At 35.8% G+C, this 18,330-nt stretch overlaps 1 protein-coding gene across 3 annotated transcripts in view; it reads left to right on the forward strand.

The window, feature by feature from the left end:
- The window catches only part of ZBBX (zinc finger B-box domain containing), a 121,240-nt gene that overhangs the window by 55,394 nt on the left and 47,516 nt on the right, over positions 1–18,330 (forward strand). For all 3 annotated transcript variants that reach the window (XR_009612172.3, XR_009612173.2, XM_060639141.3), the window contains 2 exons: positions 8,167–8,325; positions 13,978–14,152. Coding sequence is in view for 1 of the 3 variants with exons in the window: in XM_060639141.3 (XP_060495124.2) it covers positions 8,167–8,325; positions 13,978–14,152 (334 nt within the window). In the remaining 2 variants the exon portion in view is untranslated. The remainder of the gene's footprint in view (positions 1–8,166; positions 8,326–13,977; positions 14,153–18,330) is intronic.

The raw sequence follows: 18,330 nt of genomic DNA on the forward strand, positions 1-18,330 counted from the left end.
CCCATTTGAACCTGAAAAGAATTAATATTCTGAATTTGTGAAGTCAAGGGTTCTTTCAATGTCTCTTAGGTTAAGTTACTTCACGGTGGTATTCAAGTTTTTATATCCTTACTGATTTTCTGCCTAGCTATTTCATTAATTTCTGAGGAGGGGGTTTGAAGTTTCTAATTGGACTTTTTAACTGGCTTTGTCTCTTTTTAGTTGTATCTGCTATTCCTTTATGTATTTGGGGGCTCTGTTGTTACATATATAACTGTTGTAGATATAATTGATCATAAATATAACTGTAGCTTCCTGTTTTGTTGACTTTTATTATTATAAAATATCCCTCTGTGCTATTGCATTTTTTGTTTTATTAATATAGACTCTCCAGCTCTCTTATGATTCTTAATTTCAAAGTATATATTTTCCATCTTTTTACTTCATTTATTTATTTTTATTTTTTTAAAATTTACATCCAAATTAGTTAGCATATAGTGCAACAATGATTTCAGGAGTAGATTGCATAATGCCCATTACCCATTTAGCCCATCCCTCTCCCACAACCCCCCCAGTAATCCTCTGTTTGTTCTCCATATTTTCCATCTTTTTAGTTTTAACCTATTTGTCTTTTTTTTTTTTTAATTTCTTTTCAACGTTTTTTATTTATTTTTGGGACAGAGAGAGACAGAGCATGAACGGGGGAGGGGCAGAGAGAGAGGGAGACACAGAATCGGAAACAGGCTCCAGGCTCCGAGCCATCAGCCCAGAGCCTGACGCGGGGCTCGAACTCACGGACCGCGAGATCGTGACCTGGCTGAAGTCGGACGCTTAACCGACTGCGCCACCCAGACGCCCCTAACCTATTTGTCTTTGAATCTAACTAAAGTCAGGCTCTTATCAATGGAATATAGTTGGGTCTTCTACTTTTTTCCTACCAAGTCTGACAATTTGGGTCTCTATTGGTGTGTTTAGTCCATTCACATTCAATATAATTATGATGTAATTAAATTTACATCTTCCATGTTGTTATTTGTTTTTTATATGCCTTTGTCTTTTTTGTTCCTTTTTCCCTTACTACTTTCTTTTGTGTTAAAGATATTTTTATTGTGCCATTGAAATTACTTTTTTGAGTGTGTGTGGGTGTGTGCATGTATGTGTGTCCATGTGTTTACTTATCTAGTGGCTGTTCTGGGTATCACGCTATATGACACTACTTCATGTTAATACTAACTTTGGTAAAATATTGGAACCTGACTCTATTTGTAGCTCTATTTGCTCTCCATTTCTTTGTGTGGGTTATATATTATATATTAATGTTACAAGTCCACAATATAGTGTCAAAGTTACTGCTGCATGTTACTTTATGTATTTAAAAGAAGTTTATGTATTTAAAAGAAGTTAAAAAGAGGAAAAAGGAAATATTTAAATACGTTTTATTTTTACCCATATATTTATGTTTCTGGAGATCCGTCTTCTGTTAGATTTAATACCTTTCAGCCTTAAAACCTTTATTTAGTATTTCTTATAAGACACATATGCTTGTAATGAATTATCTCTTACTTTGCCTATTTGGGAACGTCTTTATATTTACTTTCATTTTTAAAGGACAGCTTTCCTGAATATAGAATAACTTTTGGCAGTTTTTTCCTTTCAGCACTTTGTATCATTCTACTGCTTTTTGCTCTCCCATTTTTTTCAGATGCAAAAATCAGTTTGTTATTCATATTTATGTGCTCATATATGTGATAAGTAATTTTTCTTTTTTTTTTTTTTTAAATTTTTTTTTTTTTAACGTTTATTTATTTTTGAGACAGAGAGAGACAGAGCATGAACGGGGGAGGGGCAGAGAGAGAGGGAGACACAGAATCTGAAACAGGCTCCAGGCTCTGGGCTGTCAGCACAGAGCCCGAAGCGGGGCTCGAACTCACGGACCGCGAGATCATGACCTGAGCCGAAGTCGGACGCTTAACCGACCAAGCCACCCAGGCGCCCCTAATTTTTCTCATTCCTTTCAAGATTTTCTGTTTATCTTTGGCTTCCCATAATTTAGTTATGATGTGTCTTGGTGTGGATCTCTTTATATTTACCTTTCTTAGGGCTTGTTGAGTTTCTTGGATTTTTAAGGTAATAGTTTGTATCATATATGAGAAGTTTGTGACAATCATTTTTTCATATATATACATTTTTTTCTCATTTCTCTCTCCCTGATACACTCACTAAATATATGTTGGATGATTGATGCTGCCCCGTAGGTCTGTAAGACCCCATAGGTCTTTAATCTTTTACTTTTTGCTTTTCAAATTAGATAGTTTATCTCTATCTTCCTTCAAGTACATTGAATGTTTCTTCTTCCTTTTCAAATCTTTTGTTTCTCTATTTAGGTCATAGTTAAAAATTTTTATTTGGTTCTTTTTTATGATTTCCATTTCCTGAGTAGCCCTAATATATAGCTTTCTCGTTTTCAGAATCATCCCACTAAATGTTTGGTCCATTTCCCACCCTAACTGGGACTAACGCCTCAGGCTGTCAGAGCTGTAGGTTCATTTATAACCAGATTTGCTGGCTTATTGATAATGCCACTGTAATTTTAAGATTCTGCCCTCTGCCAGGAATCAAGCATGTTTCCTGTTTAGCAAGGCCAGTCTGGCCCTGGTAACATTGACCAACTTGGGAAGGGAGATACAAGATAGGAGCGACCCCATTGAAAGAAGATCCTTGGTATTCTCCAGTAATGTCATAGTAGTTCTTCTTGAGAAAATACTTTTCAACTTGGTGTTTGCTTTTGGTTGATTTCAGAGCCCTGAAGCAGTTTTTTAAAAAAAATTATCCAGTTTAACATTTGTCTTATGGGGATAGACTTATTTACTGACCTCTTCACTATACCATAGTCATAAAGTCCCACTTCTGCCTACTGAATTGGATAGAGATTGTTTTCTGGATGTTTGAACTATTTCTCTTACTTACAGAGAAGTGGTATATTGTGATCTAGATAAAATGGTAGCAATCATTTGAATGCATTACTTTGTGTCATCACTCTCCTAGGTGATTTTCATACAGGATGTATATTTTTCACAACAGTTCTGCAAGGTAGATATTGTCTTCATTTTATAGGTACAGAACACTTAGGCTTAGAGAGGTAAATGATTCTCCCTTTTGTGCTATTATTAACAGTGCCATTGATTTTGCCTGTGTTGACATTGACTTAGAAAGCTTGAGTATATGGAAGGAATGTTCAAATAGAACTTTTAGGCACTTTTATCTCAGTAAGTCAGCAAAATTTGATTCAACCAACATTTCTCAAGTACTTAACCAGCGTCAAGCAATGTTCTAGTTGCAAAGTGTGAAGAATAGGGCCGCAGGGAGAAGAATCAAAAGAAGGCGATATAAAGCATGGTATATAAGGCAGGATAAGACACGGTCCCCTGTCTCAAGGAATTCACAATCACAAAAGGGAGGACAGATGTATTCAACCAATTGTAACACAACTGAGGGTAACTATTCTGACACAATGATTATTAAACCTTAATGAGCATTCAAGTTGCATATTAAATGGCAGGTTCTGATTCAGTGATCCTGAGTGGTACCTGAGATTTTGTATTTTCAGCAAGTTTCCAGTTGATGGTGATGCTGCTGATTTATAGATTACACACTGAGGAACAAAGTTCTAGTACTGATGTGCGGAAGGAATTATAAGGGCACATAGAAAATATATAAATTCTGCTGCTGTTAGTTGAGGAAGAAAACTTGTTTCAAAGAGATTAAATAATTTGCCCTTCTGAACTATTTTTTATAATGCCATTGATATACATTGCAACTGGATGACATTTGATCTGGACCTAAAATGCTAAATAGAATTATAATAGGAAAGCTAGCTTTTCCAAGGAGAGAGGAAAATTTTGGCAAGACATAGAAGTAATATATTTATGTGTGTTTTTTAATAGGAAACACTTAAAAATTTTATCTTTCCCTTTCCTTCCTTCTTTCCTTCTTTTCTTCCTTCCTTTCTTCCTTTCTTCCTTCCTTCCTTCCTTCCTTCCTTCCTTCCTTCCTTCCTTCCTTCCACTAGCTGAAACAGAATATCCATTTAGGAGTAGTTTCCAAATATGAAGCTACATATTAGGGTAATGCTTGCTGAAGTAGAAGAGCCCAATCTCAGTGGCTTAAAAGAGTAAAAGTTTAATTTTACTCACCTAGAGTTCAACACGGATGTTCCTACAACATCTCATTTTAAACATCCCCTCCCTCTGGTTTTGGGGACTTTAATATGTAGCACAACTGTCTTAGATGTGTTACTTCCAACATCACTGTAATCCATTTACAAAGCTTGCTGAACAGTAAAAGGGGTACTTTCTTACTGCCTTGCCACTGGAAATGAAATTCATCACTACTTCTCACATTCTGTTAAGCTATCACAGAGTTCCACCCAGATTCAAAGGGAGAATCTGTGTTTGTGGAGAGATGTGTCTAGTAGTTAGTTGTAGATTCTTCTCTAGACTATGTATGGGAGACTAATCTGGGTAATAGGAAGTTGCAAATCATTAACATATATATGATATATTTTTCTGATACTTAGGAAGTTATAAGTATTATAAAATGGTATGTTATAGCACTATGGTAAATTTCTAATGTTAATGATGTTAAATTTTATGCCTCTTAAGAGATAGATGTTTTATAGGATAAAATTACCCTATAATTTTACTCTTCTAGAGTGAAAATTACTTTTCATTTTGTTGTTTGTAAGTTTTGTTTTTGCAAAGTTCACATGGCTCCCCACAAGTAAAGAAGAATCTGTTTTTGCCTTGAGTTTCCTAGTGCTTAGCAAAACATGAAAATAAGTAAGCAGAATAAGTTAGAAACAAAAACTATAAACAATCTAATACCTGCATAAGCAACTATGTATAGATTTATAGTTTTTTTTAAGTTAAAAATTTGTTTTTAAGTGTTTTATTTATTTTTGAGAGAGAGAGAGAGAGAGAGAGAGAGAGAGAGAAAGAGATTCCAAAGCAGGCTCCATGCTTTGAGCTGTCAGTGCAGAGCCTGATGTGGGGCTTGACCTCGTAAACTGTGAGATCATGACCTGGGCCTAAGTCAGTTGGCCCAACCAGCTGAGCCACCCAGGCACCCCTGGAATTATAGGTTTTTTTAAAGGAAGGAAAAATGTTCATATCTATTGAGAACTATTAATATATTGTAAGTCTCGGGAATTCAAAAATAAAACACATTATCTGTGTTAGTGTAATTTAGAAGAGAGAAAGAGGCTGGAAGAAGACCTTGGTTCTAACTCAAGCTCCAATATTTTGTATCCATTTGGCTTTAACATAATCATTATGAGCTTGAATTTCCTTGTCTATGTAATAGGGATCATATATGTTCCCTTTCTGTGCATATTTATTTTAAGAATAAGAAAGATGACATATACCACTCTAATAACTGAGAAAATAATATTTATTTTTATTTATTTATTTATTTATTTATTTATTCATTCATTCATTCATTCTTTAAATCTTTATTTTTGAGAGAGGGAGAGACAATGAGAGTGGGGGAGGAACAGAGAGAGAGGGAGACACAGAATCCAAAGCAGGCTCCAGGCTCTGAGCTGTCAGCACAGAGCCCAACGCTGGGGTCAGACTCACAAACCGTGAAATCATGATCTGAGCCGAAGTTGGATGCTTACTGACTGAGCCACCCAGGCCCCTCTGAGAAAAGTAATATTTAAATGTAAGTTACTCTAGGAAAGAAAATTCCCATTTGTTGGCATTTTATTTTTACCAAATTAGCAGAACTTTAAGATAATCAATTGTAGCACTTTATTTTATTAATTATCCATGATGTTAATCTTATTTTTTATCGGTAAATTTAAAAATGAAATATTTTTTTGTGTGTGCCATTTCAGAGTCCCTTAATATCCTACCTGAAAATGTTATAGCAATTAATTGAAACATTAATAGCAGGATTCGTTTTAGGACAGGAATAATTGTTTTGTGTTAATATATTTGGATAATTCTGTGTTGATAATTTTTTATAAAATCAATACTATTGTTTTTACTACTTTTAAGAATGTGTAAAATGAAAACTAGACATTCTAATCATCTTTGAAATCAATAGATCTCTATTCTAGGGAATTTAAAATCAGGCTTATATTGGATTACTCCTTTTTAAAAAAATTGTTAAAATACAGATATTTCTGTAAGGGTAAAGCATTACCATTTTTGAATTTCTTTTAAAAATAAGGATTATATAGATCTGTATAGGCTTTTTGATGATCATTGGGAAAATTTGGAGCAGATGCCACAGGTATTTATACATCTGTGTGTGTGTGTGTGTGTGTGTGTGTGTGTGTGTGTGTATCATAGATCACATTGGTCATTTTTCTTTTTTTAATGTTTACTTATTGAGAGAGAGAGAGAGAGAGACTGCATACATATACATGCAAGTGGTAGAGGGACAGATGGAGAGGGGAAGAGAGAATCTCAAGCAGGCTCTGCACTATCAGCACAGAGCCCAATGCGGGGCTTGATCTCATGAATAGTGAGATCATGACCTGAGCTGAAATCAAGAGTTTGACACGTAACTGACTGAGCAGCCTACTGCCCCCACATTAGTCATTTTTCATATATAATTCATTAATTCAGTGTGAAATAACACTAATTAATTTTATCGTAAGTGATTTATTCCAGAATGAGATTGCAGTGAATTTTAACAGATCTAAAAAGGTCATAACTGGAAAGTTTCAGTATAATCTTAGTTATTTAAATAGGTAACTAGATGAAAATTTAAAAATAGGAATATTTCCATGGAAAGGTACAAAATAATTATTTCTAATCCTTGCTGAAGTTATTCTCTGTCTTGAGGACATTTGCTAATGGAGTAAGACCTATTGCTTGGTTTTCTAATACCAGGTTTTCAGAGAGCCTCATCCTGGTGAAAAGTAATATTTTTACTGGCAGTTGTTTGGTTCAAGCTCAGATGGGATCCAGAATCCTGCAGACTCTTTGGGCAGACCAGGGTAGTTGCTGATAAGAGAACTCTCAGAGACTAGGGTCTTTCCAAGAATTGTCTGTTCCTTTTCAGTTACTCTGAAAGCATGTGGAAAGGTTTCTTTTTAATCTTTTTCTCAATTATATATTTTATTCTGCAATTCTTCCTCTCCCTCCTCCCACCACCTCATTTTTACTGTATGTTATATGCCAGGCACTGTGATCACCATAGAAATATTTAAGGGAACCGCTTTTGCGGGCAAAGAGAGGACAGAGACTCCATAGAAATATTTAAGAAGACGTTATTTTTTCCTTTTGTGAACTTATGTGGTATGATGTAATAGATAAATATCAAAAGGTGATGTAAAATCAGTATTGTGTGAGCTGGTAGAGATCTACTTTGGGTATGAAGAGGGTACAGAGGATGGGCACCTCACAAAGCCAGAGGGAAGAAGGCAAGGCAAGGTTCCTGGACCTTGAGAATAACTTGGGATGAATCTAGAAGGAGAAGTAGGAGTCTGCCAGGTAAAGAAGATGGTAGAAGAGAGAAGGCCTCCTTGGTAAGGGAAACTCATGAGCAAAGATATGATATGAGGAACAACTTGGAGTTTACTAGGGAACCTGCAGATAGAGGCACTTCCTGATGTGCACTTTTGAATACCTAATACTTGCTAAAGATGTTTTATCAACAAGGGATGCTCATTACTGCTTATTCAGGCTCCTATTAGATTAGCTATATTTAGTTCTTTAGCTATGTTGTGCACAAAATAGCACACCTATCTATTTGGGGTTGGCCTAGGGGAAAGGCTATGAGTCATTAGAATTATACACACCTGGGGTCATTTCCCAGCTCACCATGCCACCCACTCACCATGTGACCAGTCCTAAATTATTTAAATCATCAGAGCTTTTATTCCTCTACCTTTAAAACAGAGGCAAAAATAGTTATGCTTCAGAGTTGATGTGAGGATTAAATGACATGTTTTTAAGATCCTTAGGGTAATAAGAGCACAAACTAGCCCCTCAATAGATGGCAGTTATCACTATTATATTGGATGATATCAATGTTAATTTGTGTTTTGAAATATTAAATAAAATGTATTGAATTTTACTAATCCTAGAATAATAAAAATATGATTTAATGTATCTAAGTTACTTAGGCTGACGTATTAGTCTTTTAAGTCATATTTTGCTCCTTTTTTAACAGGCAAAATCTCAAATATTATCCAATGTATTGGATGTTGCCCATCGGTTTATCAAGGATATTAATCCAGATGAACAGAAAGGGGAGAATAATTCTGTAAAAGAGATTAGTAAAAGTCAGCATAAACCCAGATCTCTTCCTCTGCAGGGGAGCAATTCTGAGGTAAGCTAAGTAAAATATAGTAGACATTTTCATGTCATACATGATCATGGAGACTGTCAGTTATAGACGTAGCTAGAGCTACGGAGTTTTGCAGATTATTTTACCACATTGTTATTTAATGTTTGAATTTGTTTCTTTTTATAAATGAAAAATATCTTGACTGTAAAAATCCTTTTAAGGGGACTACTTTGATTCCACTGAATAGTGATTTTTTTTTTATGAATGATTCTTTGACCATGTTGCTTTCTGGGCATTTCCACCATGTCAGGAAATGAATGAGTATTTGGGAGAAACACACACACACACAAAATGCAATATAACAATTTTATTGTAGTCAGGATTTCAGAGAGGCTAAAAATACAAAACATTGCCAAGTTTTAGATGACAGGCAATTTATACTTATTTACAATTGGATTCATGCCAATTTCTTAGTCATTATTCAGATTGGCTACTGATCCCATGATGTACTAGGTAAGTTTTCATCAGCTCAGTTCTGTATTTTATATTAGACTTGTATTGATTCTTTAGAGAAACAAGCTTCCTCAAACTTGAATCTCTGTAATTATCCTCACACTTATAGATGCCACTCACCTTTGTTTCCACTGTAGTTCAGAAATAGTGAGAAACTTGGCGAAACTTGGTTGCTTGAGTAACCATCTGTTACTTGGTGATAGAGTCAGGCTTGAACTTCAGTTTGTTGAGTTCCAAACCCATGCCTACAGAACATGAAAGAAAACATGCGTTATGCTAGTAGGACCTCTCTCCCAACAAAGAAACAGTGTTTGAACTGTCCAGGAAAGTAGGTGTTTTTACATCAATTTTACTTTCTAGTAGACCTGTCACAGGTGATTGTGAAGAATCACTGAACAAGTTTTAGCTTCATTATTATAACAGTAATGTGTTGAGGACTGACTATGTGCCAGGTACTGTTCTATATATTTTACATGTATTCTCTATTTCTCGCTCTCTCTTTTAATTTTTTAATGTTTATTTTTGAGAGAGAGAGAGTGTGTGTGAGCAGGGGAGGGAAAGAGAGAGAGGGAGACACAGAATCAGAAGCAGGCTCCAGGTTCTGAGCTGTCAGCACAGAGCCCAACTCAGAGTTCGAACCCATGAACTGTGAGATTGTGACCTGAGCCGAAGTGAGACGCTTAACTGACTGAGCCCCTCAGGTATTCTCTCTTTTTGTCCTTTCTTAATTTTTCTTTCTTTTTTTTTTTAATCAGATGAGAAAATAGTGACAAAGATCAGTTTTTATAAATTGCCTAAGTTCCATTGATAGTGGAACTTAGATTTAAATTTAGGCTGTCTCCAAATTACTTGCTTTTAGCCACTACACAGAGGCTGTGGTTTTGAGGGTTTCTCCTTCATGCCTGCCATTTTATCTAATTTATCTTCTCAACAAAAATGGTGATAAATGAACAGCTAACAACCTTACACTAGTCATTGTGCTTAATATTTTAATTTATCCAATAATCACAAAAATCATTTAAGTTTTCCATTATTATTTCCCCATTTAATGGACGACAGAGGCAGAGAGGAACTAAGTATCTAGCCCTACTAGAAAGCTTACTCCTCTTGTCCCCATAGGTGATGTATATGCTATGAAGGTCTTCCACTTCTTGTCCTAACTTAAAAGCTGTCAATTCAATGATTTTATCCAGATGTGTACATTAGAATTAGCTGGAAAAACGTTAAAGAAACACACATGACCAAGGTCAGCCCCTTTTTGGGTGGGTCCAGAGGTGTGGTTTTAACAACTGCTCAGTAATCGTGATGTGAGTACTTCTGGTTGGACGTCACTACTCTCAAGCCTTGGGTGTGCAGCTGGACTCGGTGCACACACTGAAGAGATAATTCCTTTATGTGCTTGATGCCCTTCTGGGCCAAAGAACAGTGGTTCTCTAGCTATAACAAACATCAGAAGCACTGGGGGAGTTTGTTAAAATGTGGTCTTTCATCTAGAAAGTGGGGATAGTATAACATATCTTGCAGGGATATCATGTGGCTTAGAGGGATAATGAATACACAGCACTGGGTTCCATGTGCTCTTTCAAATTTCCTAGTCTCTTCAGAACTGGGCAGAGTCGTGTTGGGCTCTGAGTGCAAGTGGCATAGGGCAGTTCTGGGCTCAAACATTTATTTATTTTTATTTTTTACATTTATTTATTTATTTATTTATTTATTTATTTATTTTTGAGAGACAGAGAGAGACAGAGCACAAGTGGGGGAGGGGCAGAGAGAGGGGGACACAGAGTCCGAAGCAGGCTCCAGGCTCCGAGCTGCCAGCACAGAGCCTGACGCGGGGCTCGAACTCACAAACCGGGAGATCATGACCTGAGCCGAAGTTGGACACTCAACCTACGGAGCCACCCAGGTACCCTGGGCTCAAACATTTAAAAGCCAATGTCCAATCCTCTGACTTTTCTTATCCTGCCACTACTGTGAGGAACCCAAGTATTCCGAAGGCTTAGCTGTAGAATAAAAATGTCTTATGTCTCCAATTCATTGGTTGGAAAGGAGCTGCCCTGGAGACTTCCTGGAAGTCTGAATATTTAAACCTGGAATCACTGCATATTTAAACCATTTTGTAGGAAGCACTGAGATTTCAGGGTTTCTTCATTAGTGCAGTACAAATACATACACTCACATACTGGTTACTGGATTCTCACTTCTAAAATTCAATATTTTCTTTTTTTACATTTTTTAATGTTTATTTTTGAGAGAGAGAGAGAGAGAGAGAGAGAGAGAGAGAGAAAGAGAGAGAGAGCGAGCAGGGGAGGGGCGGAGAGAGAGAGGGAGACACAGAATCGGAAGCAGGTTCCAGGCCCTGAGCTGTCAGCACAGAGCCTGACGTGGACTAGAACCCACGAACCGCGAGATCATGACCTGAGCCAAAGTCGGAAGCTTAACAAACGGAGCCACCCAGGTGTCCCTAAAATTCATTATCTTCACACTAAATTTACCTCGCCTCTGAAACCTATATAGATGTCACCATGGGTGACAGCATATCTTCTAGCTTTCCAGGTGAGCCAAGAGCTCTGATCTTCTGTAGTCCCTTTTCTTCTTCCTCTGCATGTCCAGTTGGTTACCATGTCTCATATAGTTTAGCATCTAAAAGCTGTCTTGAATATTTGGTTACTTCTATCCTCATTTCGATTCCAAATACTGAAATTAGCTTTTTCTTGAAGTGCAATAGGCTTATAACGTGGAAAATGGATTTCATTCTCTCCCTTTCTAGAAGTCAATAATGATTCCAATTTTGTTTTTATGTATTTCTTTACACAAATATTAATATGTTAGACGCTGCTCTGAAAATATACTTTCTACACTTAACAATGTGATTTTTTTTTATATAGGTACGTTCTATAGCCTTCTCATTCCATATAGTGGTTACAAAACACCCCATTTATTAGATATTAAAATGACTTTAAAATCTAAAAATTTAAATTTTAAAATTTTAAATTAAAATATATAATTTCCACTGACCAACATTTATGCTATTTGGGTTTTTTGCCAGAGCAAACTATAGCATAAAGAATAATTTTGAAAAATACTGTTTTGCACATGTGTGTGCGTGTTTGTGTGTGTATCCATATGATAAAATCCTGAAATTCCTAGTTGAAGAGGGTCATACATTTGTAATGTTGATAGATATTACCAATTAGCTGTAACATTTTAACTGGTTCCCTTGCATCCAAACTCACTAATCCTTAATTTCTCTTTCTGCCACACTACTGTGTAGGACTCTTCTGTGGCTTTGTGTTTTCATTATGTGTAAGTCTAATTTCCTCTGTCTGGCAGCAGGATCCTTTACGATCTGCCCCAGAGTACATTTTACACTTTATATTTACTCATATCTTAATTTTTACTATTGCAGTGAAAACTGCTAACAATTCCATGCCACTGTGCTGTTTGACTCCATGTTTTAGCATATATACCATTTCCTGTCTCTGGAATACTATCCCTGCCACCTTTTGCCCGTAAAAATCGTGTTTATCTGAATTAAATACCCATTTCTAGCACCTGTTTCTATTGTGGACTTTTTAACCTGTGTTTCTGTGGCCAGCAGCTGGCACAGTGTCTTCAGACTCCCAGATGCTTTTTGTTAATATTTAAAATTTTGGACACATATTTAATACTCTTTTCTCAATTATACTCTAGCAGTCTTCCCGTTTATTTTGCAATTAAGGGGTGAACATAGAGGATTCTACTTTTGTATCTAGAAGATACACAATGGAGATTTAGTAATTTGCTCAGTGTAGGTAAATCCACGTTGCTAATTCAGCATCAGTGTGGACTTTATTTTGCTTTATTTTCTTAATTTGGCTGTTTTCTCTGATTGACTGGATAACTGCCAAATGCTGCCTTTATTTTCTTCTGTGTGTTCACAGAGGATCTCTATTTTGTACGGAATTCGCCCTTTCCTCATCATTATGCTAAGAAGCATGCAATGTTTCATATACATTAATTAATTTGTTCGTTCATTCAACTGACTTTTAATGAGCATCTATTTCGTGCCAGGCACTGTTCTTGGCACTGAAGAAAAAGACAAAGGGCTGGATCTCATTACATTCTAATGGGAAGAGACAGACAATAAATAAACATACAGAGTAAATTCACACAGAGATGCTGTTGGGAGAAAAATATAGCAAATAAGGGAATTGAAACTGGGGGACACCAAGGGGGTATATTTGTAGGGTCATCACCTATTCTCTGAGTAGGTGACAGCTGAACAGAGACCAGCTGAAATGAGTGCAATGGCTATGTGAAAATATGAAGTATCATTCCAAGTGTTAGATATGGCTAGGGCAGGCCCCTCAAGCAGAGTGTGCTTCATGGGCTCCAGGAGCTGCAGGAATGTAAATTTGGCTACAGCCCAGTGGAATGAAGTAGGAATTGAAGGAAGTGAAGTAAAAACAAACAAACAAACAAACAAACAAACAAACAAACAAACAAACAAGGGTTATGAGGTCCCTATGGTCTTGTAGGTCCTAGTAGGAGGCTTCATAAGAGTTTCATAGAGTCATTGGAAGGTTTTGAACATAGGAGTGACATGATTAGATTCACATATTAAAAAAAAAACTGCTCTAGGGGCGCCTGGGTGGCTCTGCTCAGGTCATGATCTCACAACTTGAAGGCTTGTGGGCTCGAGCCCTGCGTCTGGCTCTGTGCTGACAGATCAGAGCCTGGAGCCTGCTTCCGATTCTGTGTCTCCCTCTCTTTCTCTGCTCCCCCCCTGCTCACGCTCTGTCTCTCTCTCTGTCTCTCTCTCTGTCTCTCTCTCAAAAATAAATAAGCATTAAAAAAATCTCTCTCTCCTGTGAAGGGGTTGCAGAGAGCAGATTGGAGGAGTAGAGGAGTGAGATTCATGGCTATGCCGCCTTCCAGGGAGAACACTGGTAAATGACATGATGATAAATCCTCAGTTGAAAGCTCTAGTTTTTAACAATTTTTGAAGAGACCATTTATAATTGCTGATACAGTTTTAAAGAAATCAGTAAAGCATATAAATAAGTACAAATTAAAAACATTCCATTTTAAGTTTAAAAGTAATCTATGATTCAAAATGCCTAATAATTAACGCTGCCTGTATTTTAAGATACAGAAAATTTAGTAAAGCACACTTAGATGGACTTTTAATTGGTTTAGGTAGACGTTCCAACCACAAAAAGAGCAGAATGTTCAAATCCAAGAGATAGGCTCCTGTGTGAAGGGTCATTTGATGAAGAGGCTTCTTCCCAGTCCTTTCAGGAAGCTTTAAATCAATGGAGAACTGGACACCATGATGACAACGAGAGTCAGAACTTACGTGCGGCAAAAGCAGGTACAGCTATTTTTATAAAATGAATGTTCTAAAATAAAGCTGAGTTTGTTTTATTTATCTCCATTCTCTGTGAGTATAACTGCAGTGTTCAAAAACTATTAGAACTGGGATAACAGTTCGATATAACTCCTTAAAGGAGTATTCACGGTACAACCAGCGGTTAGTGGTTTAATATTTATGGAACCCTGACCTGAGCGCTGGGGAGATTTGCATTTGTTTCCTGTGTAAATTCAGACTGTCAGATGAGTGGAGAATTGAATGCTTTCAGCTCCCCAACTCCTGGAAGAAAGTTTTGTCAGGACAACCGTTCCTTTATTGAGCTGTAATTATACATAAAACAAGAGGATCTGTGAGATAAAGAAGTAAATAACTTTTTTTATATGTGTCTTGAAAAAATATATTTCAAGAATTCCTATAAACTTAAGATTTATCTTATTTCTTTTCTGTTTGAGGGGATATTTCTTGTTTTTATTTTTCCTTGATTTTTGCACCCACATTCTAGATATCGAAAATTGGATGACTGAGGTGCATACTGTCTCTGCTTTACATTTCCTGGTGTCTCTTGAGGAACATCATACTTTTAAGAGTATTTGGTTTATTAATTTTATTACTCAGAATCTTGTAGAGACTTCTAATAGCTTTTCACTGAAAATAAAATATTAGGTAATAAATTTCAATCAGCTTTCCTCTTCATTGACAGTATCCAATTTTATTATTTTTATTTCATTTTTTTTTCAGGGCAGGAATTCTCCTGATTATTCATTCTTTATGTCAAGGTATCACATACCACCTTCCAATTAGAATTGGAGTTTTTGCTGAGTAATGTTCTCCTTGAAATATTTTTCCCCACACTTGTTCATGCTACATCAATTTTGTTAATATTTCCAAGATTTTATTTATATACTCTCTTTGTAGCATGAACCTTAATATAACTTTCATTGCCTATGTTATTTTATGTGCTTCTTATATGAACTTTCATATTTTGATGTATTTTTTACTTTTCTACTCTGAAAGGGACTAAGTCTTCTATAAACGTACCTTTCTGATTGTCTACTTTGAAAGACATAGAGCTTAAAATAATAAAAGGACTGATCTGATAAATCAGATAAGGTCAAAGAAGAAAAAAAATTTCATAGTGGATATAACTACATTATAAGAATAATATAATGATTATTTTAAATGATTTGGTTAGAACAAAAAGTTAACCAAGAAGAAAGTGAAAATAACCCAATCCAACCATCTAGAGATAATCAATGTTAACATGTTGTTACATATTTTTCAATAGACGCAGTGGCACAAACACACACAAGTATAAATGGGGTGACACTATATATGTTACTTGTAACTTTTTTGCTTAGATTCTGTCACGGATGACTTTACATATAAATGCAATTATACATCAATTATAATTGTAACTGTTGTATAATATTCTGTATGCCATTATGTATTTAATCAGAATTTTTTTTGATGGATATTTTGTTTCTGATTCTCACTATTGTAAAATAAGTTATGATCACCATATCGGCTATTCATTTACTTGTACAGTTACCTTAAAATAAATTTATAAATGCAGAAATGTTGTGTCAGTGGTTGCTCAGGAGAAATCATTAAGATGAGGACTTTTGTTGATAGATGTGATTTTTTTTTTGCCCCAGAGTATTATATATGACTATGTGTTTATTATATGTATATGCTTATAAATGCTTTTCTTTTTCCAAGACATTAAATGGATACAGAAAAATAAATATTTACAAAATTTGTATAGCTTATGGAGGAAAACAAAGCAGTAAGCACCATTCTTTCTCTTCTTTTCTCCTAAGAGATTGTTACTGATCTGGATTGAGTATTTCTTCTTCTTCTTTTTTTTTTAATTTCCTCGTAGTTTACTGCATATGTGTATCTCTAAACAATATATTGTTAAATTTGGATGTAGCAAGCAGAAAGCTAGTATATGTATTCTTTTGCACCTTGTTTATTTCACTCACTATTATTTACTGAGATTTATCCTTGAAGATGTGCATAGTTGTATTTTATTCATTTTTACTATTTGATAGTTTTCTTTTATATGCAAATACCACTATTTGTTTAAATGTTGATGGTTTGGGGAGTTGATGCCCATTTTTCCATTACAAACAATGCCGTTATGGATATTTTTGTACAGGTCTCCTGCTATGCATGTGCACACATTTCTAGGATGTCTGGTCCTGGGATTGAAATAGGTGGGTCATGGGATGTATATGTCTTCGACTATACTAGATAAAACTGAATTATTTACCAAAGGTTTTATATTGGTTTATACTTCCCTGCAGTATTTAAGAGGTTTGGTTGCCTCCTGTTATCATCAACACTTTGTCAGATTTTTAAATTTTTGTTGGTCCGTTAGAGATAAAATGGTATATTTACTCTGTGTAACTCAATACAAGTGTTATTGAGTATCTATTTATATGCTTCTTGGCCATTTAGCTTAGTAACACGTTTTGAATTCCCAAGTTTTCTAGTTATTTCTGTTATTGATTACTAACTTGAATTCATTTTATGTGAACTCCCAAGGCTCATTTCCTTCAGTGTGTGGAAGGCATGTTCTTACAGTGGCCTAGAAGGTTCAATGTAATCTGAAGTCCATTATCTCTGTGATCTCACTTCCTGTTACTCCCATCCTGGCTTACTCTGTTTCAGCTCCACTGGCTGCCTGGCTGTTCCTCAAACACCTCATCAAACACATCAAAACATATGTTCACCTTAAGAGTTTGGCACTGTCTATTGAGAAAAACACCCAACATCCCGCTAATATGAACAAAGGGGCATCTCACACAAATTCTCACAAAAGGTAGCTAGAGAACCGTGAAACGAGGGAGCAAACCAAAACCTAAGTTACGTATGTGGCACTTTTCAAGGGAGATGAGTTTCATAGATCCATGTGTTCTAGATTTGTTTGCTATAGGCAATTCTAAACAATGGCTATCCTGTTAAATGCATTAAACAGATAATATTCTCCATACATATCATTAATCTATTTGCCGGGTGCCCCGTTCTTAACATCTTAACAAGCAAACTAACCCTGGTCACCCACCATCTTTATTTCCTGGGAATGTACCGTTGATAATGGGAGAAGGGTGAATCCCAGGCCAGATGCTATACCTTCTTCCTACTCATCACCTGACAGATCTAGGGGATCATCTCTCAAGCACAGTGGCTCTTCTCTATGACTAAACAAACAAACAAACAAAAAAGCGAGTCCTCATTTTTAGTTTCAGCTATCCTGTCAAGAAATACTTTGTTTTGCCCTGGAAAGGGGGACCTGTAGTGGAGGGATCTCCTTTTGTTCATGTCCTTAACTTCTTTTCTTTCAGTTTAGTGCATTCTGATGGTGTTTCTCAGAATTTCCTCCGATTGCTTTCTTCAACACAGCTCTGCTTTGTGGGGAGAATAGGGACAGTGTGACTTACATTCTTTTGGTTTATTTCTCTTGCTGGTATTAGGCTATTTCTGGAAGCTATTCACTAAAGGCTATGGTATGAGGTTGGGACTGTTCTCTAGTTTCAGTCTTCAAAAATAATTTTTCCCATCCTTACTACTTCTCTTTCTTCTCCTCCAACAGGATGGTCAGTTTGGAGAGGTGGGTAGTATCTAAGAGGGTGGAAAGACTGGTAATCCTGGATTTATACTGCTTTCTTTCCCAAAAAGCTCCATCAGTTTTAAATATCTCTGAATAATGGTTTTAATTTAGTAGTACTTCAGAAACATCTTAAGCATCTGGAAGTGAATTGCCATGGAGATATAAATTCATGAGGACAGTTGTCTCCTCCAGGTGCCATTCTGAGTTATTTATTTTCCATTTCCCATAATGTGTAAATATTATTGTCAGTGGCTATGATACATACCTTTATGTGTGTGTGCATTTATAGAATATATAATGAATCTGCTTGTATTTATCTTTATCATTTAAAATAATTAGTTGCTTTTAAAAATGTTATGAATCATAAGATTCTTTCATTTCAAGGGATTATTGAAGAAAAGTGTCTATACAGTCCTTTAATAAATTGCTAACATTTAATACTTGTGCATTTATTAAGCCTAGAACTATTGATTACATAGATAAATATCAAAGCATATTTGCTTTAAAATTGGTGACTGGTATATCTTGAAAGACATGGTAATTTATAGACAAGTTTACATTA

Source organism: Panthera onca, chromosome C2 (assembly GCF_046562875.1).
Source record: "Panthera onca isolate mPanOnc1 chromosome C2, mPanOnc1 haplotype 2, whole genome shotgun sequence".
Classification (NCBI taxonomy): Eukaryota; Metazoa; Chordata; class Mammalia; order Carnivora; family Felidae; genus Panthera; species Panthera onca.